The sequence below is a fragment of the Hirundo rustica genome, chromosome 3 (assembly GCF_015227805.2).
Source record: "Hirundo rustica isolate bHirRus1 chromosome 3, bHirRus1.pri.v3, whole genome shotgun sequence".
Taxonomy (NCBI): Eukaryota; Metazoa; Chordata; class Aves; order Passeriformes; family Hirundinidae; genus Hirundo; species Hirundo rustica.
Window position 1 is genome coordinate 87,390,145 of NC_053452.1, and position 22,983 is coordinate 87,413,127.

The 22,983-nt window shown below is 35.1% G+C and overlaps 1 protein-coding gene across 8 annotated transcripts in view; it reads right to left on the bottom strand.

The window, feature by feature from the left end:
* Positions 1–22,983, bottom strand: part of ADGRB3 (adhesion G protein-coupled receptor B3) — a 465,849-nt gene that overhangs the window by 27,254 nt on the left and 415,612 nt on the right. For 6 of the 8 annotated variants that reach the window (XM_040057981.2, XM_058419651.1, XM_040057982.2 and 3 more), the window contains 6 exons: positions 17,015–17,165; positions 16,385–16,454; positions 11,479–11,545; positions 9,234–9,319; positions 5,655–5,753; positions 5,163–5,334 (listed from right to left, as the gene is read on the bottom strand). In XM_040057981.2, the coding sequence (XP_039913915.1) occupies positions 5,163–5,334; positions 5,655–5,753; positions 9,234–9,319; positions 11,479–11,545; positions 16,385–16,454; positions 17,015–17,165 (645 nt within the window). The remainder of the gene's footprint in view (positions 1–5,162; positions 5,335–5,654; positions 5,754–9,233; positions 9,320–11,478; positions 11,546–16,384; positions 16,455–17,014; positions 17,166–22,983) is intronic. The other 2 variants (XM_058419650.1, XM_040057984.2) reach the window with 1 other exon arrangement.

The window sequence follows — 22,983 nt, forward strand, 5'->3', positions numbered from 1 at the left end:
AGTTCTAATAGCTCCAGAGATCTCAAGAATCTCATGTCATACTTTCAGTGCCTTCTACATTAAAGCAGTGAATCTCAATTTTAGGATCCTCTTAAATGTGCATGTTTCTTACAATCCTTCTGAAGTGCAAGCAGCATATGATCTGAACATGCTAACAGAATGTCAAATGTAGCATTATCTATGATACTGACATATGTTGCAATTTCTAGGTGTTCTCGCCCAAATCAGAATCAAAACGGTTGAACTTTCTAAATGCCAGCTTGCTCTTCTAAATTGCTTGTTCAGAATTGTTAAGTTTGAGTATGTAAAGATGTCTGTCTTTGTATTTTACTTTGAAACATAATCTTGTTTTTCCCCCTGCCTTTTAACATCAAGTTACAAGATTTTCTTAGAGCCGGGCAGAGAAGGAAAGACAGATGTGATGAACCTGCAGATACCAGGGAAGTAGTTTCCTTAGCAACAGTAACCAGCTCCAAGCTTTTATAATTTACCCTTGCCCTACTCATGTACTTTTTATTTTTCTCCCGCAATTTTGAAATGTGGGCTCTAGACCCCAAGGATGAATTTAATCCAAATGCTCTCTACTCCACAGAGAACAGCTACAGAAAAAATTACATGTGGTTCCTCCCATCACCAGTATTAACATTAAGTTACTAAGTGTGATTCAAAGCAGCTTTAAAGCATCTTATTCAAGCAGATCAGGCAAACTATTTTGCTGAGATAGATAAGCTTCAATGTTGACCCCTTGTATCATTCTGTGACACATCCATCAACATCTTCCAATGCCCAATTAGGTGTTTAAACAACAAGGTGAGGGGAAAAAAAAAAAAAAAAAAAAAAAAAAAAAAAGAACAACTCTAGGCTCTCTGGGCTAAGAAGGCAAAATAAAACAAAAATAGCTAACTGCTTTTCATTTTTCTTCCAAAATTTCCAAATAGTCTGTGAAAGGTCTTATTCTTAAAAAGTATCATATTCATTTTATAAGTTAGAAAATAGAAGTATAGAAAGATTTAATGTCTTTCTGAAAAACACTGAATTGATGGTGGACAGAAATAGATGACACATCACTTAGTTCTCTTCCACTTGTACATCTTAGTTGGTGAAAATCCCTGGCTTCCTAATGCAGCCCATGTCACAAAAGGTTTTCAATACAGTGTGCTAAAAACAGTAACAAATGTTTCCATCATTTATGTTTATATCAATACAACTAAGAGAAAAAAAAGAGGGCTTTTATATACAATTGTAGAAGTCTATCTCTTTCTGCTATGTAATGACAAGAAAGGCATAGCAAAGCAGGGCTCTCCTCCCTTTGTTTGAATTTTATGGAGATATATTCCTCCCCAATTTTTTTCCCCCTGACAGTCAGAATTATTGTTTTGCCTGTGCTGGCATGCTATAAATATTAGATCAATCTTATAGGCTATAACTGAGATAGCTTTCTAGCCATCATCAAGACTGACAAATATGTTGGCAGGATTTCCTTGACAGGCACTGGCAGAGCTAAATGCTTTTGCAGACAACCAAAAGTACCAGACTATTCTTTCAGCTGGGAGGCACCATGTGCATTGCAAAGATGACACTGCCCACTCTGCATGATGGCCACTCTCTTGGCCTGTACTCACCTGAGGGTCTCTGGAACTGGAAAACTAGACTCCAGAATAAGACTGAAATGTAACTTATTGGACTTACATCTCTTTCTGTGTGAAGCAGACAACCATGACTGCTGCTACAAACTGAACCAAAAAAGTGCAGACCACACACATTTTTCAAATTAAAATTGATTCAAGTGCATGAACTTTTACTTCTTTGTGCTTCTTGAAGAAATTTCTCTGAATGTTCTTTTCCCATATGAAAAATATTGCCTTAATTAATTCCTCAAGTGTTTTGACCAGTTTGCAATTTAAATCTGGAGGACTAAAGAAGATTAAATGTGTTCTGTCAAATAGAGTTCAATCAGCAATATACCTAGGCTTCTTTTTCTTCCACCATCACCACTATCATAATTTTGGATGGAGATAATCTACTGATTAGTGAATAAGTTGTCTCTGTACATTTACTTCTGCCTAAGCTGTCATGGTTGAAGAAGAAACACCTCCATTAAGCAGAACCTTATCAAACCTTGGTGCTTTTTGGGCCTCACTGGGAGGTCTTCTCATGAGGTAAGTTTTTTAAAATACCATGTAAGTAGATTATGTATCTGCTTTACAAAATGCCTTTCTTGTAGAATTTCCATGTTAGAACTGCAGTGTGTAACTGCACAGACTGACTTGCTGGAGGAACTTCTGTTAGTTGTTAAAGAGAGTAATAATTCTTTGCAGTTAGATTTTATATATATATATATATATATATATATATATATATATATATATATGTGTATGCGTGTGTGTGTGTGTGATTTGCTAAACAAGCAGTGAACATAATAAACCTTAACTAGCTGATTTCATACACATAAACCTAAAGAAAAGATTCCTGTATAAACATATTTATAATCCACTATTTTTCCATATTGCTTGCATTAGAAACAATGAGCTAAAAGTGGTTCCAGTCAAGGTATCCTATGAATTTGAAAATTGAGTTTACATATAGAAAAGGCTTATTTCACCTCAATCACCACAGTCCTACCTGCGAGTATGGTCAGACAAGAATGTTTCTATGAGATGTTCAGCATTATTGAAGCATTTCCTGGGAATGAGGCATTTTCAGCAAAGAGCTGTCATTAGAATTGGAAATCCATCTTTAATTCAAGACTTAGGGCATTGTTGGAAGATGTCTGTTGATTTTCATCTTTCATCAACAGTCAAAATACTTTTTTTTTTTTTCAAATAAACTTCTATATTACTGCACTGATACAAGCTTAACTGCTGCTTTATTTTTTTTTTTAATTATTTTTTTACTATGCTATGCTAAGTTATATTAATAATTTCTCATAGATTTTGGTCTTTTTTAAAGAAAATCAATGACTGATAACCAGGTATATGTTTCAGCCTCACTGGATCCTTACAAAAGACACAAGAAAATGGAACTAGTACAGAAGGAAATGGAATTAGAACATGAGGAAATTAAGATAATAGAGGAATTCAGATTGGACATTAGAAAAAGGTTCTTTGCCTTGAGGGTGGTTGGTCATTGGGACATACTTGATCATGGTCCCAAGCCATGGTCAGAGCTCAAGGAGTGTTTGGAGAACTCCTAGTTATATGATTTAGTTTTAGGTAGTTTTGTGAGGAGCAGGGTGTTGGACTCAATGATCCTTATGGGTCTCTTCCTAGTGACAATATTCTATGACTCTGTGAAAGATAATGGTGTTCTTACTGCTTTAGTTTAGAATGTTTTTCACATGCTACCTTGAGCAAAAGGTCTGTATTTTAAAACAAAAATATTTCCCTAGGACAGTAAGTGGAAGGTGGTATGCCTTTTCTAGGCTAATTAATAAATCCCAATGGATACAAAAATTTCACAGACAGAAAAACCAGTATGAAACCACTATTCTTTCTACTGAAAATAGAAGCAGTGTCTTACTGTTATACTAAAAGAATGCATGAAATGATTGCTTTCAGATTTACAGATAAGACTAACCTCTTTCCCAGATGTAAATCATATTAGAAAAGAAACTGCTGAAGAAAATAAGGTAAGACAGTTCTACATAAAATATATTTTTCTTGAGTATTATCTCTTATTCTGCACATATTTTTATCCTGAAAAAATGGGAAAGTGAAAGAAAAAAAAAAGGTATCAAATGAGGTCCCTTGGTATCAAAAGGTATCAAAAAAGCCCCTTCTAATATGAGAGCTGATAAACCAAGAAATACAGAAGTTCATTGCCCCTAACAGTGTGATTAAAGTGAGAAGGAATCAGCATAATGTAAAGTGCTAATTTCTGCAAGATACTGATTTTTTTCTTTAAAAATTGAAAACTTAATTATTTGATAAGAAAATCGCATACGCATACTGTGAAGGATAGTGATATAAATCTCATGCAAAGTGGTACAATGCTGAAAGAATTGAATAAATTATGTCACTCATAATTATTGTTCATTAATATACTGAATTTCAGTGTTTAAAGGGCATCAGTGGTGAAAAGGGAAACCCTTAAGTGAGATTCCTCACTCAGCATTGACAATAAACCTTTCTTGAAGCATCTTCCTGTTTTTTTTTTGTTGTTGTTGTTGTTTTTTTTTGGTGTTTTTTTTAATTTTTATTTTTATTTTTATTTTTATTTTTATTTTATTTTTATTTTTAGTCCTGAGGTTTTCAATTAACTCTTGTCCATCCCAGGGAAATATGCTGGATGTTATAATCTGGTTTACCGGTGTGGTAAATATCCTGAAGCTGATAAATGATTAGCACATGGGTATGCCCATGGACCAGGAAAGTACTGTCCAGTCCAGCTCCACCTGCTCATTTTTGATGGAGGGCCCCATTACCACAGATCTGCCGACAAAGCTTTACTCTACTGCTGTCAAACCCATCTCAATAAAATGCGGGGTTAGTTAGCAGGTTAGGCAGGTTAGAGAAGCTGTAACCAGAGCCAGATTAAGGAGCACTTATGTAGGAGCTTTGCCATCAGATTTCAGTGGTGATAAATCCTGTGGCAGGTGGCACTGAGCTGTGAAGGGCAGGCCAGAGTGCTGCTTGTCCTCACTATTCTCACAGCACTCATCTGTCTTCATCCTTGCTGTCCCCATAACTTTAGTATGTACCTGAGTTTGTAGATCTGAAATGGCACATCTCCACCAACATTACACATCATCTCCTTGTGTCCTCTTTCAGGGACAGTATAAGATGAAAAAATGTTGCATTTGAATCTGTTTCAGTGTAAAAATCTACAGCTTTTGGTCTTCAGAAGGGCATTCATGTTTGCCTTTTCCTATACTCATTTCTAACACTTAGAAATCAACTGTACTTGGGATTTATTAAATAACACCTTGAATTAAGTTGGTAAAGTTTTATACTGATATTTTGCACTTAGAATTAACTGATCTCCCTCCTCTCTTTCACTTTTTTTGTTTTCCTCTTTCACTTATTCCTGTACAACTAACCGTAAATTATTTTCCTCATTCCATGAAATATATTTCTGCAGAGCAAGCTGCATATAACATTAAAGAGCAGTTGAAAGATTAACAGGAGCACGGCCCTTTGGAAAACTGGGAATCCATTCCTCACCTCCCTTCGGAGAATACAATGGACCATGACAATAACAAAGCCTTGTAATGAATCAAATACTGCAAAAAGTATCTGAAATAATATTGATCTTTTGTCTGTCATGGCCAGAACTGCAGACATCCAAGTCAGTGCGAGAAGTGGCAACACCACACAGGAGCTCCAAAGGGATGCCCTATTGAAAAAAAGAAAAAAAGCAGCATTGTAATATTGAAAAAAATATTAAAAACTCACTATTAAAATAGAACATATTTAAGGATGTCACATTATCAATTTAACTTGAAAATTGTAGACAAGAATGTAACAGTTGTACTTTATGTTCTAAAGAATATCCTGTATTCAGTTAATAAACACATTTGCAAAATTTTTAAAAAGTATTTAAATGTGCTTAGCACTTTATACAGTGTTAGCAAACACAGTTGTCATCATCAAACTATTGTCTCACATGCACTGTATAAGATTTGTAACAAGAAGATGTAAATGATCAGGACTAACATGGCATTACTGGCGGTGGTGGCTGACAAAGCTGTTGTTGAAACTACTCCACACTTGGCACATTTGAGCGTCAAACCGCTATGAGGCTCACTCATCTGACTGCAAACAAACAGAACACCCACAAAAAGAACAAAATATTGAATTGTCACCAAAAAACGTTGCTACTGAAATTTAGCTTTTAAATATGACGTCATGCAGAAAAAGTAAGTAGACTTATTCAAGGTGAACGCTCTATATTGTTGCAGAACTCTATTTTGTACTTTACATTATTGTTAGCTTTAAAGGTTAATGCTATGGGGCTTAATTTCATACAAACTCTATTTCTTCTATTTAATCTAAAAAAGGCCCCAAATGTGATTAAAAGCTGCTCAGTACACTGAAGTAAACATAAGCACGTGCTAGGATAGACACACAAAGTGAAATCCCTCTATTCAGACCTGGTGAAAGAAAGACTGCTGCAACCAAACATGCTTGAGAAAGAGCAGAAGTCACTTAAAAGAGGAGTGTGAAATATGGACCATTACAGAGCATTAACAGGGAAAGAAACCAGCAAAGTTTATTCAAGCATAAAATGGATACTGTATAGTCAGATTTGTACTAGTGACCTGCATGGCCCACTAATATCTGGAATGGTTTTATCCATGTCATATGAAGGTCTGAATACAGGGCTTGACACATATGGAATCTGATGAAATAAATATCAGTTGGTACTAAAAAAAGGGTGACCTCTTTTGTCTTTTAATAAAACACAGTACACAAGCATTAAGCTCAAAGCATTTTGAAAAGACAATTGTACCTCTGCACCTGTCAGAAGAGTTAAAGGACAAAAACTGGAATTTAAGTTTTCCATACAGCATGCATTCAGCTTCTTGAATCAACTAAAAAAATTATATTTTTCCTATTCCTTCTCTTTCTGATATCAGAACAGGGAGTAACCATAGCTAAATAAGACGTGATACAGCTGACAGGAAGGATGTTGTACCTATTCCCAGATGGAAAGTGGTCAACATGGTGAAGATAAGCAACAGTTTGTTTTTTTTCCCAGTCATTTCAACCAACTGAACTCTTTGCTATTGCCAAACCCAACACTCACAAGACTTTTAACATATTATCCAAAACAACATTGAACTCCAGTGTGTTCCACTTTGATAAACCGAATTATGATTTTCCATTAAAAAGTACAAAGTATATTTCCCAAAAAAGGTGGATTCTTCCATAAGAAAATAGTGGGAACCAAGATACAAGATGATTTTGCATGAGAAAATAATTCAGTGAATCCACATCAGTTGGCACCAATTAAAAATATAGATTAAAGAATGAATTAGAAAAGTGCCTTGGGTAAGTATAAACTAAGTTTGTGAAAGTACTTTCTGTCTTTGCCTGGCAGTGTTTCAGCATTATTAGACTGGATTATTCTCTTTGCCTCTATAAAAATGCTCTGGATCTTGCAAATAATAACAGAACTTAATGTGTGTATAAACCAAATGTAAATTTTAAGCCTAGGCATTTGCATATGCTTCCTCTTTTACCAAGAAAAGGATGGAGGTCATGATTGAGATCCATCAACATATTTTTTTCCTACTTGTTGATTCTCCATGTGCTTATTAAGGTGATAAAAAAACTTACGGAGTTAGTATATTTTGCCCCATTCACTTTTTTAAATCCTAGGGCTGAACTTTTGATTGAACTTTTGACAAAAACAAGTTCAGTGTTTATCAGGAAGAATGAAGTTGACTTCCTGAGCATGGCTGGCAAAAGATACTTGAGGAATGAGTGACAATCACCTTTCTAGAGATCAAATGTTGAATCAATTTCTATGGCCCAAAGAATGACTCAAGAGATGTCATCTGCCAAGTAGTATCAAGGAATGCTTTTGCCAAGCCACCATCTCATAATATCACACAAGATTTTTTTGTCATTAGGGTATCTGCACCTTTTCCCAAAATAGCTGGGTTATTTCTAACAGAACAGTCTCTGATTTATCCATTTATTTTAAAGCTAGATTATTTCAAAATAAAATATTTCTTGACTAAGTTGCACAATTAGAAAACAAGTTATTTGTTTCACTAAGAAAACAAAGTATAAGCGAATAGATTACTATACCCTGCAACTGCGTAGCTGGGGGGAAAAAAAAGAAACACAAAGAGCAAACCCCAAAAAAACCGCAGTTAAATTTGTTTGAATGTCCATACGAAATGGACAAAGCCAAACCTGTGGCTGTTTCAGCTCCTTAAATCGGAATTAGAGCATATGTGCATGTGATTACTAATTTATTGCTACTTTTGAAATAATTTGGGTAGTTTTATAATATTCTAAATTTCACTAATATTATTACAGAGTTCAGAATGTTGATGGAGCAATGTAGACAAAGTAAGGTTATTAAATTAATACTTTCTAATAAAAAAAGATGTAAACAGAAGTAATAAAATTACAGAGTTTGGTACATGTTTGTCAAAATATTCTTCCAAATGGTGGAAGAACTGAAAAGCAGAAAGACTTGATTGAATTAATATGAAATGCAAATCACACCAGCTAAAATATTATAAGTGTACTCATCAAACATCTTAGGAATGTTATTTTTAGTTACATGGTAAAATAATTAAAAGTGAATCTGCAATAAATTTGCCCATAGAAGTAATGCACAGAAAAATGAATATATCATAATTTATCATTGTTAGAAAAGCAGATATTGGTGGAGTTAAACTACAACTTGGCTAAAATACAATACTAGAAAATATAACTGTAAAAAAATCATTATTCAAAGTTTAAATACACTTTCATAGGCATTATGAAGGTGGTGATGCAGTTGTGAAATATTTTTCTCCAATACGCAATGAATTGAGGTTTGCTGCTGAAGTACTTCCTTGTCACCCACTATAGAACAGTTTCTGATACCACCAGTCATAATCTTTTCTTCTCATGATAATAAACAGAATTTAAATGTAAATGTAAATGCAAATAAAAAAGACACATTAACCTTTTTTCTTTTTTAACTCTTAAACCATGGGGATTGTTTTACTTTGATGTTCTTTTACACTAATTTAGAAAATACACCAATGTAGATGTTATGTGGATGTAAGAACAAAAGCAAATTCCTAATGTTCCTAGTCAAAAATGGCAGAATTACATTGACCTAAGTAAGTGATATATTGTTGTAAAACACATTTTATAACAATTAACACAATAACATTATTTGAATGTATAACATAGTAATTAAATGTGACAGCTACACAAAAATAATCAGTTCCTTCAGTACACACAGTTCATGAAACTCTTATCCTAACTGCAACAGCTTTACAAATGCAACCATTTTGTAAAAACTCTGCTCAGATTTGTTAAATCCTCATTCTTATTAACTTAATATTGTTGTACTTGTGTTTTATTATATTCAGTTTGTTTAGTTGCATTCCCTCAGGATAATGCAACAGCAGCTTTTGAGATTAATGGAATCTGTTAGAAACACTGTTATACTGATATAAAAGTTCACAGCACAATCAAAAGCATTTTTGGTGAATATCTGTAATTGAAAATTGATGATAAAATTTTAATATGCTTTAAAAGAACCCAGTTGTTGCTTACCCCGCTCTGTGTTTGAGTTTTTTATCTAGGATTCCATCTCTGGAAACAAGTTTATTAAATACCAAAATGCCAATCACCATGTTGACCTGTCAAACAGAAAACAAACAGCTGATCTTTCAGTGCCTAAAAGAAAATATTGCATCCTGGCTGTATTGTATTACAGGCCTGCAAAATGCCCCCTCTTACACTTCTGAGCATTCCTTCAAAAGCTGTGTAGCAATGTTCCTGAACACATCAAAAGGCTGTATTCTCAAAGAAATGACATATACACACTCTCTGCAACAGGTTTGTTTTGGGACCTTGAATTATGCCTGGTATCAAGCTATGTATGCGTACATGTCTGATGGCCAGAAGCCTGAGTGATATAACTTTAATATTTTGTCAGTTTTAATTACAACTATATATATCCTATTCCAGGAAAACCACTGCAATTTGAGTTCTCTGCACAGGGAAGAGCTAGTCAGAGCATAGCTCCTTTTAAACATTTATTGTCCATGTGGGTGTTCCCACTTATGCAGAACCAGCCTGTGGTTTTCCGTATCTTCCTGCATGTAAATCACTGTCTATGTCATCCACCAAAATGTCACTTTTGAGCCTTGTTTGACTGCAACTATTTTTGTGGATCAGATGAATTCCTGGGATGTCTGTTTAGCCCCATTAAAGTAAGTGGTGTTACGATCACAGACATGGGTTGAAGTTCTAACCTAAAAAAAATTCAAGTGTCTCTGCTGTGGGACTTGGGCACTTAATGGACATATTAATGGCATTTACTGGACAACTTAATGAATGTTATTATCCATTTGTAATATTGAACTGAACTCTATTAACCTGTCTCTGCATGGCCCTGCAAATAGGTAATACCAACTTTAGAATCTATTAAATGAATGTTCTTTTTTTTTTTTTTTTTTTTTTTTTTTTAATTTATTAGGGGAAGATAATTCTTTTTTCCTTTCAAACTGGTTTTTCAAAACCTGTTCCAAAATACCTAATTGTTGCTAGTCTGCCCTGCCAATTCTTTTTTCAACTTCATTTTCAGCATTAACATTTTTCAGCTGATGTTATATAATTCTTTGGCTTCATACACTTAGGCTTAAGTGGCTGCATGGAACAGCTCCTTTCCACAGCCACCAGCTAATGGTAGGGCAAACTGCGACTGGGAACTTCCAACATCTCTGAACAAAGACTTGCCAATTAAACAGAGAACATACAGTTACTTCCATGTGAAAATTAGAACTGGCTTTTTGTAAACATCCTTGGCTCCTCTACCATGACAAGCACTGTGAGTTGTACAAAAGGATCCTGGCTTGACTCCAGGCAATGATGAGACAAACTCTATGGGAGTAGTAAACATCCATTTCAGGAAAATTCACGTAGATGAATAGCTATATCTTTGATGACTAATAAGACTGATTCTCTTTTACAAGAGAAAACCAGAAATAACCAGTGCTGATAGTTATCACAGTATAAAATTTCTGGAGTGGAAAGAGGAATTAGATTCAAAATCTGTAAGGGAAAAATGCTAAATAAATTGTTGTGAAAAATCCATACAGACTGCAGAGCAGATGTCTGATAGCTGATGGCACAGGTAGGATGTAATTTATCTTACCCTGAAGAGCAGACATTTGAAATACTTCTGATGGTTTGATCTCTAAAAGTATGTATTTTTATTCACTGACAATGAAATATGGCTGGGATAACTAACTTAGTTGGAGAAATCTACATTGCAGTTAGCTACAATTAGGCAGAAATGAATCCTACACCTAAATGCATGTCCAGAGAGGTGGAAGATTAATACAGAAATGAGTAACATTTCCCAGCAATGACAATTTTTTCTTTGCCTTCAAAAGCAGTAGCCATGGAGAACTTGCTGGCAGGTTCCACTCCTTCTGTTGCTTTTGCTGGCACAGCAATCCACTGCCAAGCAGCACTCTATCAAGACTGTCACCGAGTTTCACAAGGCAGTGACAATTGCGTAGATGCTGCTGATAATAACCCAGTGATGCCTGTAACAAGTCTGCTGTGCCACTAATCAGTACATTATTCTCTCACAGCTTACTGTGTAAACATGGAGAGATAATTGGTATAAAGAAGTGATATAATCAAATGAATCATGTGTTCAAAATACTGAAGGTATATTAAACAACAGTCATCTCAGTATTTACAGCAAAATGCAATGTTGCTTTATAACTGAAGTAGTACTTTCTATATATCATGCAAAAATACTGGGAATTATATTAATGTTTACCAAGACAACAGCAGCTGCAGGTCCAACGAAAGCATAAAGTAGCCCTCCTTCCAGAGACAGCCAGCAGCTGAAAGAACATTAGAGAAGAACTAACACAAATTAAAAATAAGCATAACACATTGTTAAGAAAGCATTAATAATTACTACAGTGTATTTTTCTGATGTATGAGATTCAAATGCATACACAAAAAAAAATTGTTTTGTTGATAAGATGAAGTAGAGAGCTGAAAGATATTTCCATTAGCAGCAGTATTTCAAAGTCTTTTATGTGAGTTATACATAAACTGAAATGGGTAAAATGTATAAAGAGCACAATAGAAAGTAAGTTTGCAAATTTTTATTGGACCTCCTCTAACCATGTGTGTTGAGTTAACTGAGCAGGTCTTGCCAAGTAGGTATCTAGAAACATTTTTAGTTTACCATATCTGAAAATTCTGTACTTAAAAGTGATGAAATGGTCAAATACCTGTAATATAGAACTTCAGAAAAAAACAGGTTTCTATATATCCTGTCATTTAATAATTGCTATTAGAACTACAGCTTAAATACAATATTTCCACTACAGAAAAATCATATATGATATACGACTTGTTCTGTATTCTCACTAATATTTTGCAAACAATTTAAATGTATATTTTAAAGCATCTGAAAACTGTATTTTCTGGAGACCTCCTAATCTCAGAGAGTTTGTCATTCTGCATCAGAGCTTTCACTGAAAGCCATCAGATTTCCAAACACAGAGCACTGACAGAAACAGATTCTAAATATTTGATATACTACGACGTAAAGCTTTTCACATCTGCAAAAGTACAGGAGCTTCAGACACTGAAGTAAATGCAGCTGTGCTATCTTCCCAGTGATTACACATTCAAAGAACAGCATGTTTATTTGAATGCATGATCACACCTATATATAAGGGAACTCCAGTATATACATTCAAATAATTTACTTGGATTTCATATCCAGAAGCATTCACATCAGAATCACATGTATCTTCTTTATTTTCTTAATGCTTTTGTACTTTTCAAAACCAAGTAAAATAATAGTATTAATGGGCTTTTAGGTCTGGTGTTTTCACTGCACGAAATAAAAGCATTTTCCGTTTTTATGAAGCCATGTGAAAACTGTCACATGAATGCAACAGCACCAGTGTGCTAAATTCTGGAATGATAAATGGATGCAAATAGTTCTTGTTTGCTTCACAGTTAAAAAGGTAGTTCATGCCAAGCTATTTTACATCCTATCTCAAAACCCAATAATGTTCAATTTATTTTTGAAATGTCAAAGAAAAATTACTTCAACATTTTCTGCAGTTTTTCCTACTATTTTTTAACAAGCTAGGTTATTATTGTCAGTCTGGGAACACAGACTTCTGAGAGGGGGAAATGCATTCATAATGCATTTCTTTACCACTATGAACTTTTAAACTTAGTGAAGATGACCACTTTGAGTAACTAGGACTTGCAATTAAAATTTTCATGGTTTTGGGAGACAGAAGCAGCAGTTCATAAAAATAGTTGATGTATTGTTGTTTGAACATAATTTCAGTTACCTGTGCTGAAAAAAGGGTCAAGAACAGATTTTTCTAAGTAAAAAAATAAAACCCAGTTTCTACCACAAAACCCTTTGAGACCAAGGAAAAAAAATCCCTCCCTTTTCTATGTTATAAAGTAAAATGGCTGTTCAAAGAAGTGATTTCCACTTAGAGGCAGAGTTGGAAAAAAATGTAGAGGTTGTCCTTTTTTCACTGAACATCTTTTTTACACAATCTGAATTTTCAACGGTCTGGATTTTCACCTGTGTGTGACATCATTATTTCAATATATTCAACGTTTCTTAGTTGATGACTGAAATTAAATTTTCCTCCATCTTCTTCTGTTGAAGACTGTCTGCAGATGTCTTTCAGCTGCCTTCCTACATCACAAGGCAATTCTTATTGATATTTTACTATTTTTTCCTTCTTTTTCTTTGCTCTGATAGTTTTTTTTCCCCCTGTGTTTTATAGTTGTTTTTATTTTGTTCTCCTGTTCTGTCTTCTTTCTCCTTGATGTGCACATAGCAGAAAGTCATAGAAATTGATTAGTGTTAAGAGCAGCCACCGATGGCTTTATGGGACCATGTTACATGGTCATAAAATTCTGCTGAGTGATGAAGCATCTGTACACTTGCTCCTGTGTCCTGTACATTTTGTGAGATGTTTGATACTTTCCAGGATATTGGTTCCTTCTCTTAAGAGAGCATGGCAAGAGCATGGCAAGAGCATGGCAAGAGCATGACAATGACAGAATTTTAATTTTTGCTGATGCAATAAATTCCTGGAATTTATCTGCACCATATGTTAACATGAGTAGTTAACATAGGTTTATTAACTATAAGTTTTAGTAGTGGTGCTTTCATAGCTCTGATTGTCTGAGAAGAGATTGCAACAAAATTTCTTAGAGAAATAGCTGGAAAAAGCTATTAAGCTTTCAGACACACTAATCTTTTCCAGATAACATGAAATATCTAAAACCTTTTTCTCTGTGGTGTTTTTTGTTTGTTTGTTTGTTTGTGTTTTTGTTTTTATTTTTGTTTTCATTTCTGTTTTTGGTTTTTTTTGTTATTTTTAGGAAATCCCTTCAGCCTCTGTCACTACAAGTGTCTGGGTGAAATGTTTTTCTTATGTAGTTTTAAAAATACAGAAATATAACTGTCTAATAATTAGAACTCAGAAAGAAGACAGAAATCAGAGACTGATGATCACAGAAATGGCTTCATTGTGAACAATTCAAGCACTCTCATCATACATATACCATACAAAACTGAGAGGTGCTGCAAAGTTCCTTGGATCTTCTCCTTTTCCATGAATCTCTTCATGTGTGGAACTATGGGACTGGAATAAATTGCTTAATTTTCACTTTTAATGTTCTCCATGTAAAAGCTTCATTTTCAAAATGAGCATCTTAAAGAGCATGGATAGTTTGCCACAGGGTGTGTTTCTGATAGCAGTATGTGTATAATTGACTGCAGCCAATTAGGCAAACAGGCAAAATACAGCGAGAGCAATTTAAAAACTTACACAAGTGCTTTAGTTATGGTAGGAGGAGCAGGACAGGAGTTTTGCTTTGACACTGCCCAACAGTTGTCATGTGACAAAATTCTTTGCTGCCTTCTGGAGTGGGACAGCACATCAGCTGGTGATGGAGGAGGAATCTCCATTCCTTGTCTTCACTGTTTTCCTTATGTAATTCTGATGTCAAATGCCAAGAAAATATATTTGCAAATAAGATGAGAAAGCTGAATTATGGTTCTATTTGTCCCTTGTACGCCTTCATTTGTTCTTTTCTCACATAGTACCATGTCAGCTGGATTTGGATCCTGGGAGAAGAGTTGTTGCCTGTACAGAGACCTGCTCTTTTTTACTTTCCAGGTTACTCTTAATGAATGATTTGTTGCTTCGTCTGAATATTTCAGAATACCCCTTTTTAAAAATGCATTCAGCCCAGGAAGGAAGCAGGAAGCAATGCTAACTAAAGCAAGTACTCACACATGAATGATTTCAGTAGAGCAAATGTAATGGGATTAATCCTGCAAGGGACAGAACTACATCCCCAATGGGGGTCTGGACATCCTTATTTTGTGATTTGTAATTCTTGCAGCCTAAATGGCTTTCCAGTTGTGGTTCAAGGACTAAATAATAAAAAAAGCCAGCAATATGAGTACATAGTTAAAAGATAATTCAAAGGAATAGGTTCTCAATATAACACTCAAAAGGGGCTTAAGACCACTGTTGCACTTGCCAGCTCTAAATGCAATTAAGCATTTAGTTACATAAGACATTCTTCATTAAAAAAGTCAAGATGCATGTTGTCACAGTTTATAACTGCAATGCTTAGTGGTTGGTGTCGGAACTCAGGTGGAGGTTTGGTTTTGTATTCTTACCCACCTGGAGTGCCAAGATGGTGAGACATACAGGGGAGGGAGGGGGAATCCTGATCTCACTCAGTGATGATGCTAAGGAGAATAATTAAACATTCATTGAAGTGAGGACTTGACCTAACTCATCCACATCTCTGATGAATGCCCTCATTACCAGTCTACAGGGTCATATTTCCTCTTTCTGTCCAGATGCATACTCAATTTCTTCACCAACGTGAGGAGAGCTCCGAAGAGGCTGACCAAAGGAAGCACACTCTTGCATACATAATGGTTGTTGGAGTGCTCTGCTGGCAGGAAGAAGGCTCAGTTCCTTCTTCATCAGAAGATCGAAGGGCAGCCTCTCTGAGAAGTTAATTTTCTGAGGTGCAAAATACACACCAGCCAGGTGGTTAAACAGAACTGTATTAGTTGAATGCAAATGAAGCACACAGATTTCCTCCTTTCTGTCTCTCAAATACAGCACAGTCCAGGAAATGGGCTGGATCAGGGTGTCCAGGAGAGAGCGGATGGATGGCAGAACTGCTTTGAGATGTTTGAAGGGCTTTGGCTCTAAGCTGCTCAGGGGCATTAAAGTCGAGGGGTCTGCTTGGTGTGCAGAAACCTGGTGCCAAAGAGACTCTCCCCAGTATAGTTTTGGACACGTTTAAAGGTTGGCAGAGGCTACCCACAGCATTTAATAATCTCTTTTGTAAATCTATATAAATGTTAGGTGTCTAAGTGGGCCTAGTGCTCAGTGTTTCGTAAAAGCTTGCTACTTCAAAATCTCAAACAAAATCCAGGATTCCTGATGCTTCGCTGAGCTCAGTCCAAGACTGGCATGCTGTTTTCTGTTAGTTCTCTTGTGAGTCACTCAGTGACTCTTAGGGCAATTCCAGGTGTGGAATGGATATGGATACCTGTAGAGACTTTAGAGTGTGCTATGCAGTTTCTCATGGTTATGACAATCTTAGTAATTAAAAACATAGTTCATCATTTCAGATTGACTTACTAGTGAGCTGTTCCATATCCTTTTGTCTTGGTAAAGCCTATTGATATTGCAACCACTAATGCTGGCAGTCCTGAAAAAAACCAAAACAGTAATAATCAGCAGATGCTGAGTGAAATATTGCTGTTCCGCCTGGACAAAAAATGACAGGGCAAGCTTAATGCAAAATGGACAATTTTACACGGAATGAATTATTTAATGAAGTACATTGCTATTGTAGGATTTGTTTTTCTGAAGCACTGGCAGGGAGGAGGACACTGTTTTCTGCCCACGGTGTACTGTTTTGATGTAGCTGAATTACTGGTACATTTGACAGGTCTTAACTAGAAAGAGGTTTCATGAATATTCAGAGAATGTTTCTTTCTTGATTTATTTTGATTTCTTGATATTACAATACTTTGCTGAAAATCTCCTAAAATTTTGTTAAAACATATTTAGGAAAGAATGCTTCAATATACACCAGGATACCTTGAGCCTGAGATATAGTGGAAAGGCTTCTAACCTAGTTTTCCTTTTAGTGTCATGCTGCATACTATCAGTATTCCTGAAGAAAATGATGATATTCTTGACATTTCCATTGCATTAAAATGTTTCATTCCAATGATTCTTAGGAAATTAATTTTACTGACTTACCCCATCCAAGGCACAAGAAACGCTTCCTTATGAGCCGTGTCCTAATTTTTCCAGTAACAGCCATATATGACTGCCACGCTTCTGTCAAAACCCAACAGAATGAAGCTAAGAAGAAGAAGTGTAAAAATGCGGTGGTTGTGGTGCAGATGCCCTGCAGGGAGCAAAGAGAAGCTCATGCTGAATACTTAGGGACACCCATTTCTGTTTTCAATTCAAAGACTTGTCATATTCTATCATCTTGACCTTTATCCTTTTCTCCCTTTATGATGTGGTGGCCACAAAGAGCAAGAGAAAGAAAGAGAAATGTTTATGGGGATTAGGCAGAAGAGGTTTTGACTTGTTTTCCCAAATACTGAGTGTTCTGAGCAGGGACATAACCACAAAATAAACCATGCCAGCAGATTTTTCTCTACACATTTACTTTGACCAGGGACCATCATAAAGCCACTCTGGTAAGCCAGTTACAAAATTACTGATTATAAAATCACACTGAGCTGAACACAGAAAATGTGGGGATATAAATGTTCCTAATTGTCAGTTACATTTTATTTCCCTCCATGAAGAAAGGTCCTGATGATAAAATTTAAATTTGATTTTTTTTATTTTTTATTTAAATTTTATAGAACGTTAACCTCTTGGAATACACTGCCTTAGATATTTTTAGGCAGGTTTAAGTATCATAACCTTAACAATTGCCCTGGATATTGTTTTCATGGGTATCAGTCATTTGTCGTCTGAAAAGTATTTTGAGCACATGCAATTTGCTTTCTTTTGTCACTTTAGTCCTTAATTAAACTTGACATTGTAGCTTACGTAAATGAGCTTCTTGGCATAAATTATCATCTGCGCTCCACTGTGTTGCTTAAAATGCCAGTAGCAGGCTATAAAATGCAGTCTGCATTGTACCCCAGAACCAAGATGACACCAGTAATGTTGAGAATAACATTAGCACAATTTATCCTTAGTAAAATTTAAAGTGTCAAAATTATGTTAAGATTAAAAAAAAAACCAGTTCACACCCCCAACATCAATGAGGTAAATTCATGAAAAAATGAAAGATGTAGATATTACTTTATGATTATTTCTTTATGCATCATACACATCTAATAGCTACCTTATGCTTAGCCTTGTACTAAGGCTAGTCAAGAGTTTTTACTAAAATCCCAGTTGGGCAAATTATTTAGGGAGAGAGTATGTACATTCCTACTTATATATAGGTGCTTGTATATATTGCTGATTCAAGGCTTATAGGAAGGATATGGTATATATGGCACCCATGTATTATACCACCCATGTTTTTTAGTTCATTTTACATTCTTAATTACTTCCCAATATGTTTTGGGTTGAATTTTCCATGGTGTTAATTTTTCCAGATTCTTATCTGAAATCAGTTGTGCTGGATAACTCCAATCTTAAATAAATAGCTGATAGCTGATACCAGCTGACATTAGCATTAGCTGATGTCAACCTCAGAATTTTGAAAAATTTATGCACTTGAAGAGTCAAAATATAATGTCTTCCCGCTTTGAATTTACAGATGTGACAAACAACTTGTCTTCAAACCCTGAGTCAAATTGTCTATCTAAATCTAGAGGAAAGGGGTTTTGTATAATTATATGCAAGAGAACTGTTGTTAATTAAAAAAAACAAAACAAAACAAACAAACAAACAAAAACACCAAACAAAAAAAGCAAGTAACATAAACCGGAAAAAATCAACAGATCCTGAAATGACACTAGGCATTCCATCCTAGGCTTTGCCATTAATTCTTATGTTTAGATGACCCTAAGGTGCATGGATTCATAAAATCTACCCAGTTAAAGCCTTACCAAAAGCACTATCTCCTGTATATGAATCCCGCTCCCAACCCCCGCTCCCCCCCCCCAAAAAAATCCACCTATTTAAAATGAAAATTCTGCAGTGAAACACAAAATAAATATTAATAGAAAATTCATAAATGTCCTTTCTTTAACTAGCTGGTTATGAATTCCTACTATCGAATTTTAATTTGCTTTCCTATCAATGCTCTTGCAAAAGCTAGAGAGTTCTGTTGGCGCAAGAATTTGACAACAAAATTACTTTTGAGGAAGAGTACAGAATCTTTTAAGGAGGAACTGCATAAGCTAAAATACAACCTGGAAAAAAAAAAATATTATACTACTTCCCTTATAAATAATGCAAATACAAAAAATCCTGATATTTTTGTTGAAAACACTGCTATCTCTTATGGTTGACTTGAGTGCATACTGTAGGATTTAATTCATAATTTATCCTCTATATTGAAAAAAAGGGATGATGATAATCTGAGACAAATCTGGACATGGCTACTATGGAAGAAGGAACTGTGATGAAAACGTTAATGATCATGTTGAGCAAAAAATGAGAAGACAGAAGCAAGTTTTATGAGAAGCGATCTATGCTCTAGCTGGAATATATGACTGCTGATTATATGTAACTCTTCAGAGCAGCAGAGAGGGGTCTTTAATGAGCAACAATGGTAAGCCTGTATCACTGATATAACAGTGTATTTGCATCACATGCCATCAGAAAAATGCAGATCAGCCTCAAAACATCACCAAACACCACTGTGGATAGTAATGACAGGTTCATGTGCAGGCAGTGCTTGCAGTGAACTCAGCCTCTCTCTCTGCAAGAGAAGCAGTCCTGGCAAACAAAACTGCCCCCTCCTAGGCATGGCCAAGGGCTCAGCACAGTTGTCCAATACCCCACTGGAAATCTGGCTTTTATGTACTTCCTTATTCTTCCCCTTTGATAAATAAATAAGGAAAAAATGCTGTTCTGTCTGGGAAAGCACTGTATCTGGGAAATCAATTTCCAAATAGAAACAAAAATTCATTTTCACCAAAGACTGTTATGAAATGGACCATTGAATATGTCTAATTTTAGAAAGTATATATTAGCATTTTTTCTTGCTCACCATGTTATGGACTACAGCCAATTTCTGCTTCCTCTCCTCTTCTTCCTTGGCCAGGGACCACCACCTCCCCTCACCTTCCTGCACATGCAGCAACATCACTCAAACCTTGTGGCCCATCACTCACAGAAAGCTGCAGTGTGTCAGCCTGCCTGCACCACAAGATAGTAGTACACATCTTCCCCATTGCTTGAGGAGGAGATGTTTCTCATTTGCTTCTAAATCTAGTTTATTAAAACTCACTGAATTAATTACCTGTGCTGAGGACCTGTCAACCTGCAACAAAATTAATTTTAACAGCCTAATTTATTCACTATTTCTTCACGCTTCTGAAATTAAGTAAACTTTTATTCTAACCTCCTCTTCCTCCCATTGCTCTTGTTCTATATTTACCTATGAGTGAGGGGAAGGAGCTTTTTTGTCCTCAGAATGCATAGCTTCATGGACTTTAATTGAGTCTCAGGTGTTAAGCTACCTGGACTATCTAATTAAGACCATTCATCCCTTTTTAATAAACAATATACTATTGAAAGCAAGAACACACATCAGGCATCGAATTATTTCCTTCTCTCATACTTGTAAGATACCTACTTCAAATGAGTGTACTGTAGCACAACTGAGAAATATAAAAAACAATGGAAATTCAAAGCTACATGTTCTAGTGATTAGTATTTTTTATATAATAGTGATGAGTGAAGTAGAGAATACATCAATTTTTATGACCTGCAAAAGTAGGTCATAAATGTAACCTCAAAATAAGAATCTATCAACATTCTTTGAGCATCTGGCTGTTGTGCTTGGGGTTTTTAAAAAGAAAATTGGTATTATTTAACAACAAAAAAACCATTTGTTTTTTATTAGCAGTGTCCTCTGCTATAGATCTTCCACACAAAAAGGGTTAAGAACACCTGATTCGTGTTCTTGCCCTGGAACTAGTTCTTCTTCCTTCAGCAAATTTGTTGACTGTGTCTGGATTCTGAGAAACAGTATAAAAATCAAAGCTATTCGAAGAGGAACATGAAAAATAAAATCTGTATTTGTGGTAGAAAAATGAACAGGGTTAACACCCATTCAGATTATTTAGTGAAGCAGAAATAAAAGGTAGTAGAAAGCCATTTAAATAATGACATTTCTTAGACATTGGAATCTTGCCTTTGACTTATCTTTGTGGAGATAAGCCTAAGGAGATAAATTAAATGGGTGCTATTCTTATGATTTTCTGATCATGCACTGAGTTTACAAAGAGCACCTAAAGATCAGAATAATGAATAAATGAAAGAAAGAACAAACAAATTAAAGATAATACAAAGAACCGAGTAAAAAACATAAAATTAATTCTATGATAAAATTTGTAATTTTTATTTTCTTTTAGTGACTCCTAAGCCATCAACTCTCAAAAAGTGTCTCTTTCCCTTTTTTAAATCAAAAATGTAAATTCATAAAAGAAGACACTGCTTATTATTCTGAATTTAATTTTTTGTTCTCATCTATTTTTAAACTGATTTGGGCAATACAGTATCTTTGCCTCAGTAGTAGCAGACTGTCAGAATAGCGGGATACATTATATTGCTCAGATAATATTGAATGCTAGATTAAATACTGATTTATAGAGTAAAGTGGCATGTTAAAATAGATGGACATTCAGAGACTGTGGGACAAAGAAGTAAGAAACTTCTTTACAGGAGTGATTTTGTGGAAGAGAGACATATTTTCAATGAGAAAAAATATGGCAAGGGAGGCTGTCTCTTCAGTTACAAACATATTTGAAACTCTTAGGATCTTAAATGCCTGATAAATCATAGCTTAAGTCTTCAGGTTTCTCTTCCAGGATCATTAATGCTGCTGACACCATAAAGCTTTCTTCAAAGCTTTTAAAAAATTAGAAAACATTTTAAAAATCCCATGTTCCTTTCTTTTGACAGACTCCAGTGCTGCTAAAACCACTTGTTCAAGCAAAGAACTCAGGAAATCAGATACTGATATTGAAAATAGCAATATAGCAGATATATTTGTTCTAAAATAATGTTATTTGTGATTTCAACCAATGGCTATGAAACTATGAAGCTATTTATTTTAATTAACACAAAGAAAAATTTAGGCATCTTCTAAAAGTCTTTTCTGGTGTCCTTAGCAGTTGAAGACTCAAGTGGTATAACTTTACCACAATTTTTTCTGATATCTGACAAGATAGCCCAGAATAACTATCACTTGACTTGTATTTGTATGATGAGATATGCACAGTTAATTATTATACTGAAGGAGATTCTATATGCAGTACAAGACAATATGAATGGGAGCCTTTACTTGGATTTTTAAAGCAAGCTGTTTTTGCAATGCAACAGCAGTAATTTTCGAGTAGTTAGGTGATCTGCCTTACAAAGATAATGAGTGATAACTAAGGACACTCAATTTTTTTTCCTTTTGCTCAATCATTTTGTTTACCCACAACAAGCAAGAAGCCTTTCTAGGTTCTGATAAATAGCATATAAGCTGGCTGTAAATGACCCAGCTCTTTCTGCAGTTCCTTTGATTTAGTGTACAATTACACTCCCATCTTTATCAAGAGCATGGCAATCTCACAGCAAATGTTTTTCAGCATCAAATTTTATTTTTCTTTTTTTTTTGGTATGCAAATTATCACAAGAGTTGCTAAACTTTGGGACCATTTCATGTGCCCAGTCTCAGGGTGCAATATAATTTGTTCAGTTACTTTGGTTTAAGGTTTTTGTTTTCTTCTGGAATTTGTCCTTTTATGTGACAATATAACCACAGTGATCCTACTGCAACAGTATAAGTGTATCTGCAAGTACACTTGTAATTTTTCTGTGCATTTCTTCAGATTTTACTGACAAATTTAGTTCCTGCTCCTCTTTTACCAAAAGTTACCTTGAAGGTATTTCTAAAAATTGCCCTTCTATGAGTAAAGCATTTACAATCTCTTTTGTCACTTACTTATGAAGACTAGTTAGAATGTCTCCCATTTTTCACAGTTGCAGAGTTCAGCAATTGAAGTGCTGTTTATATGTGATCCTCT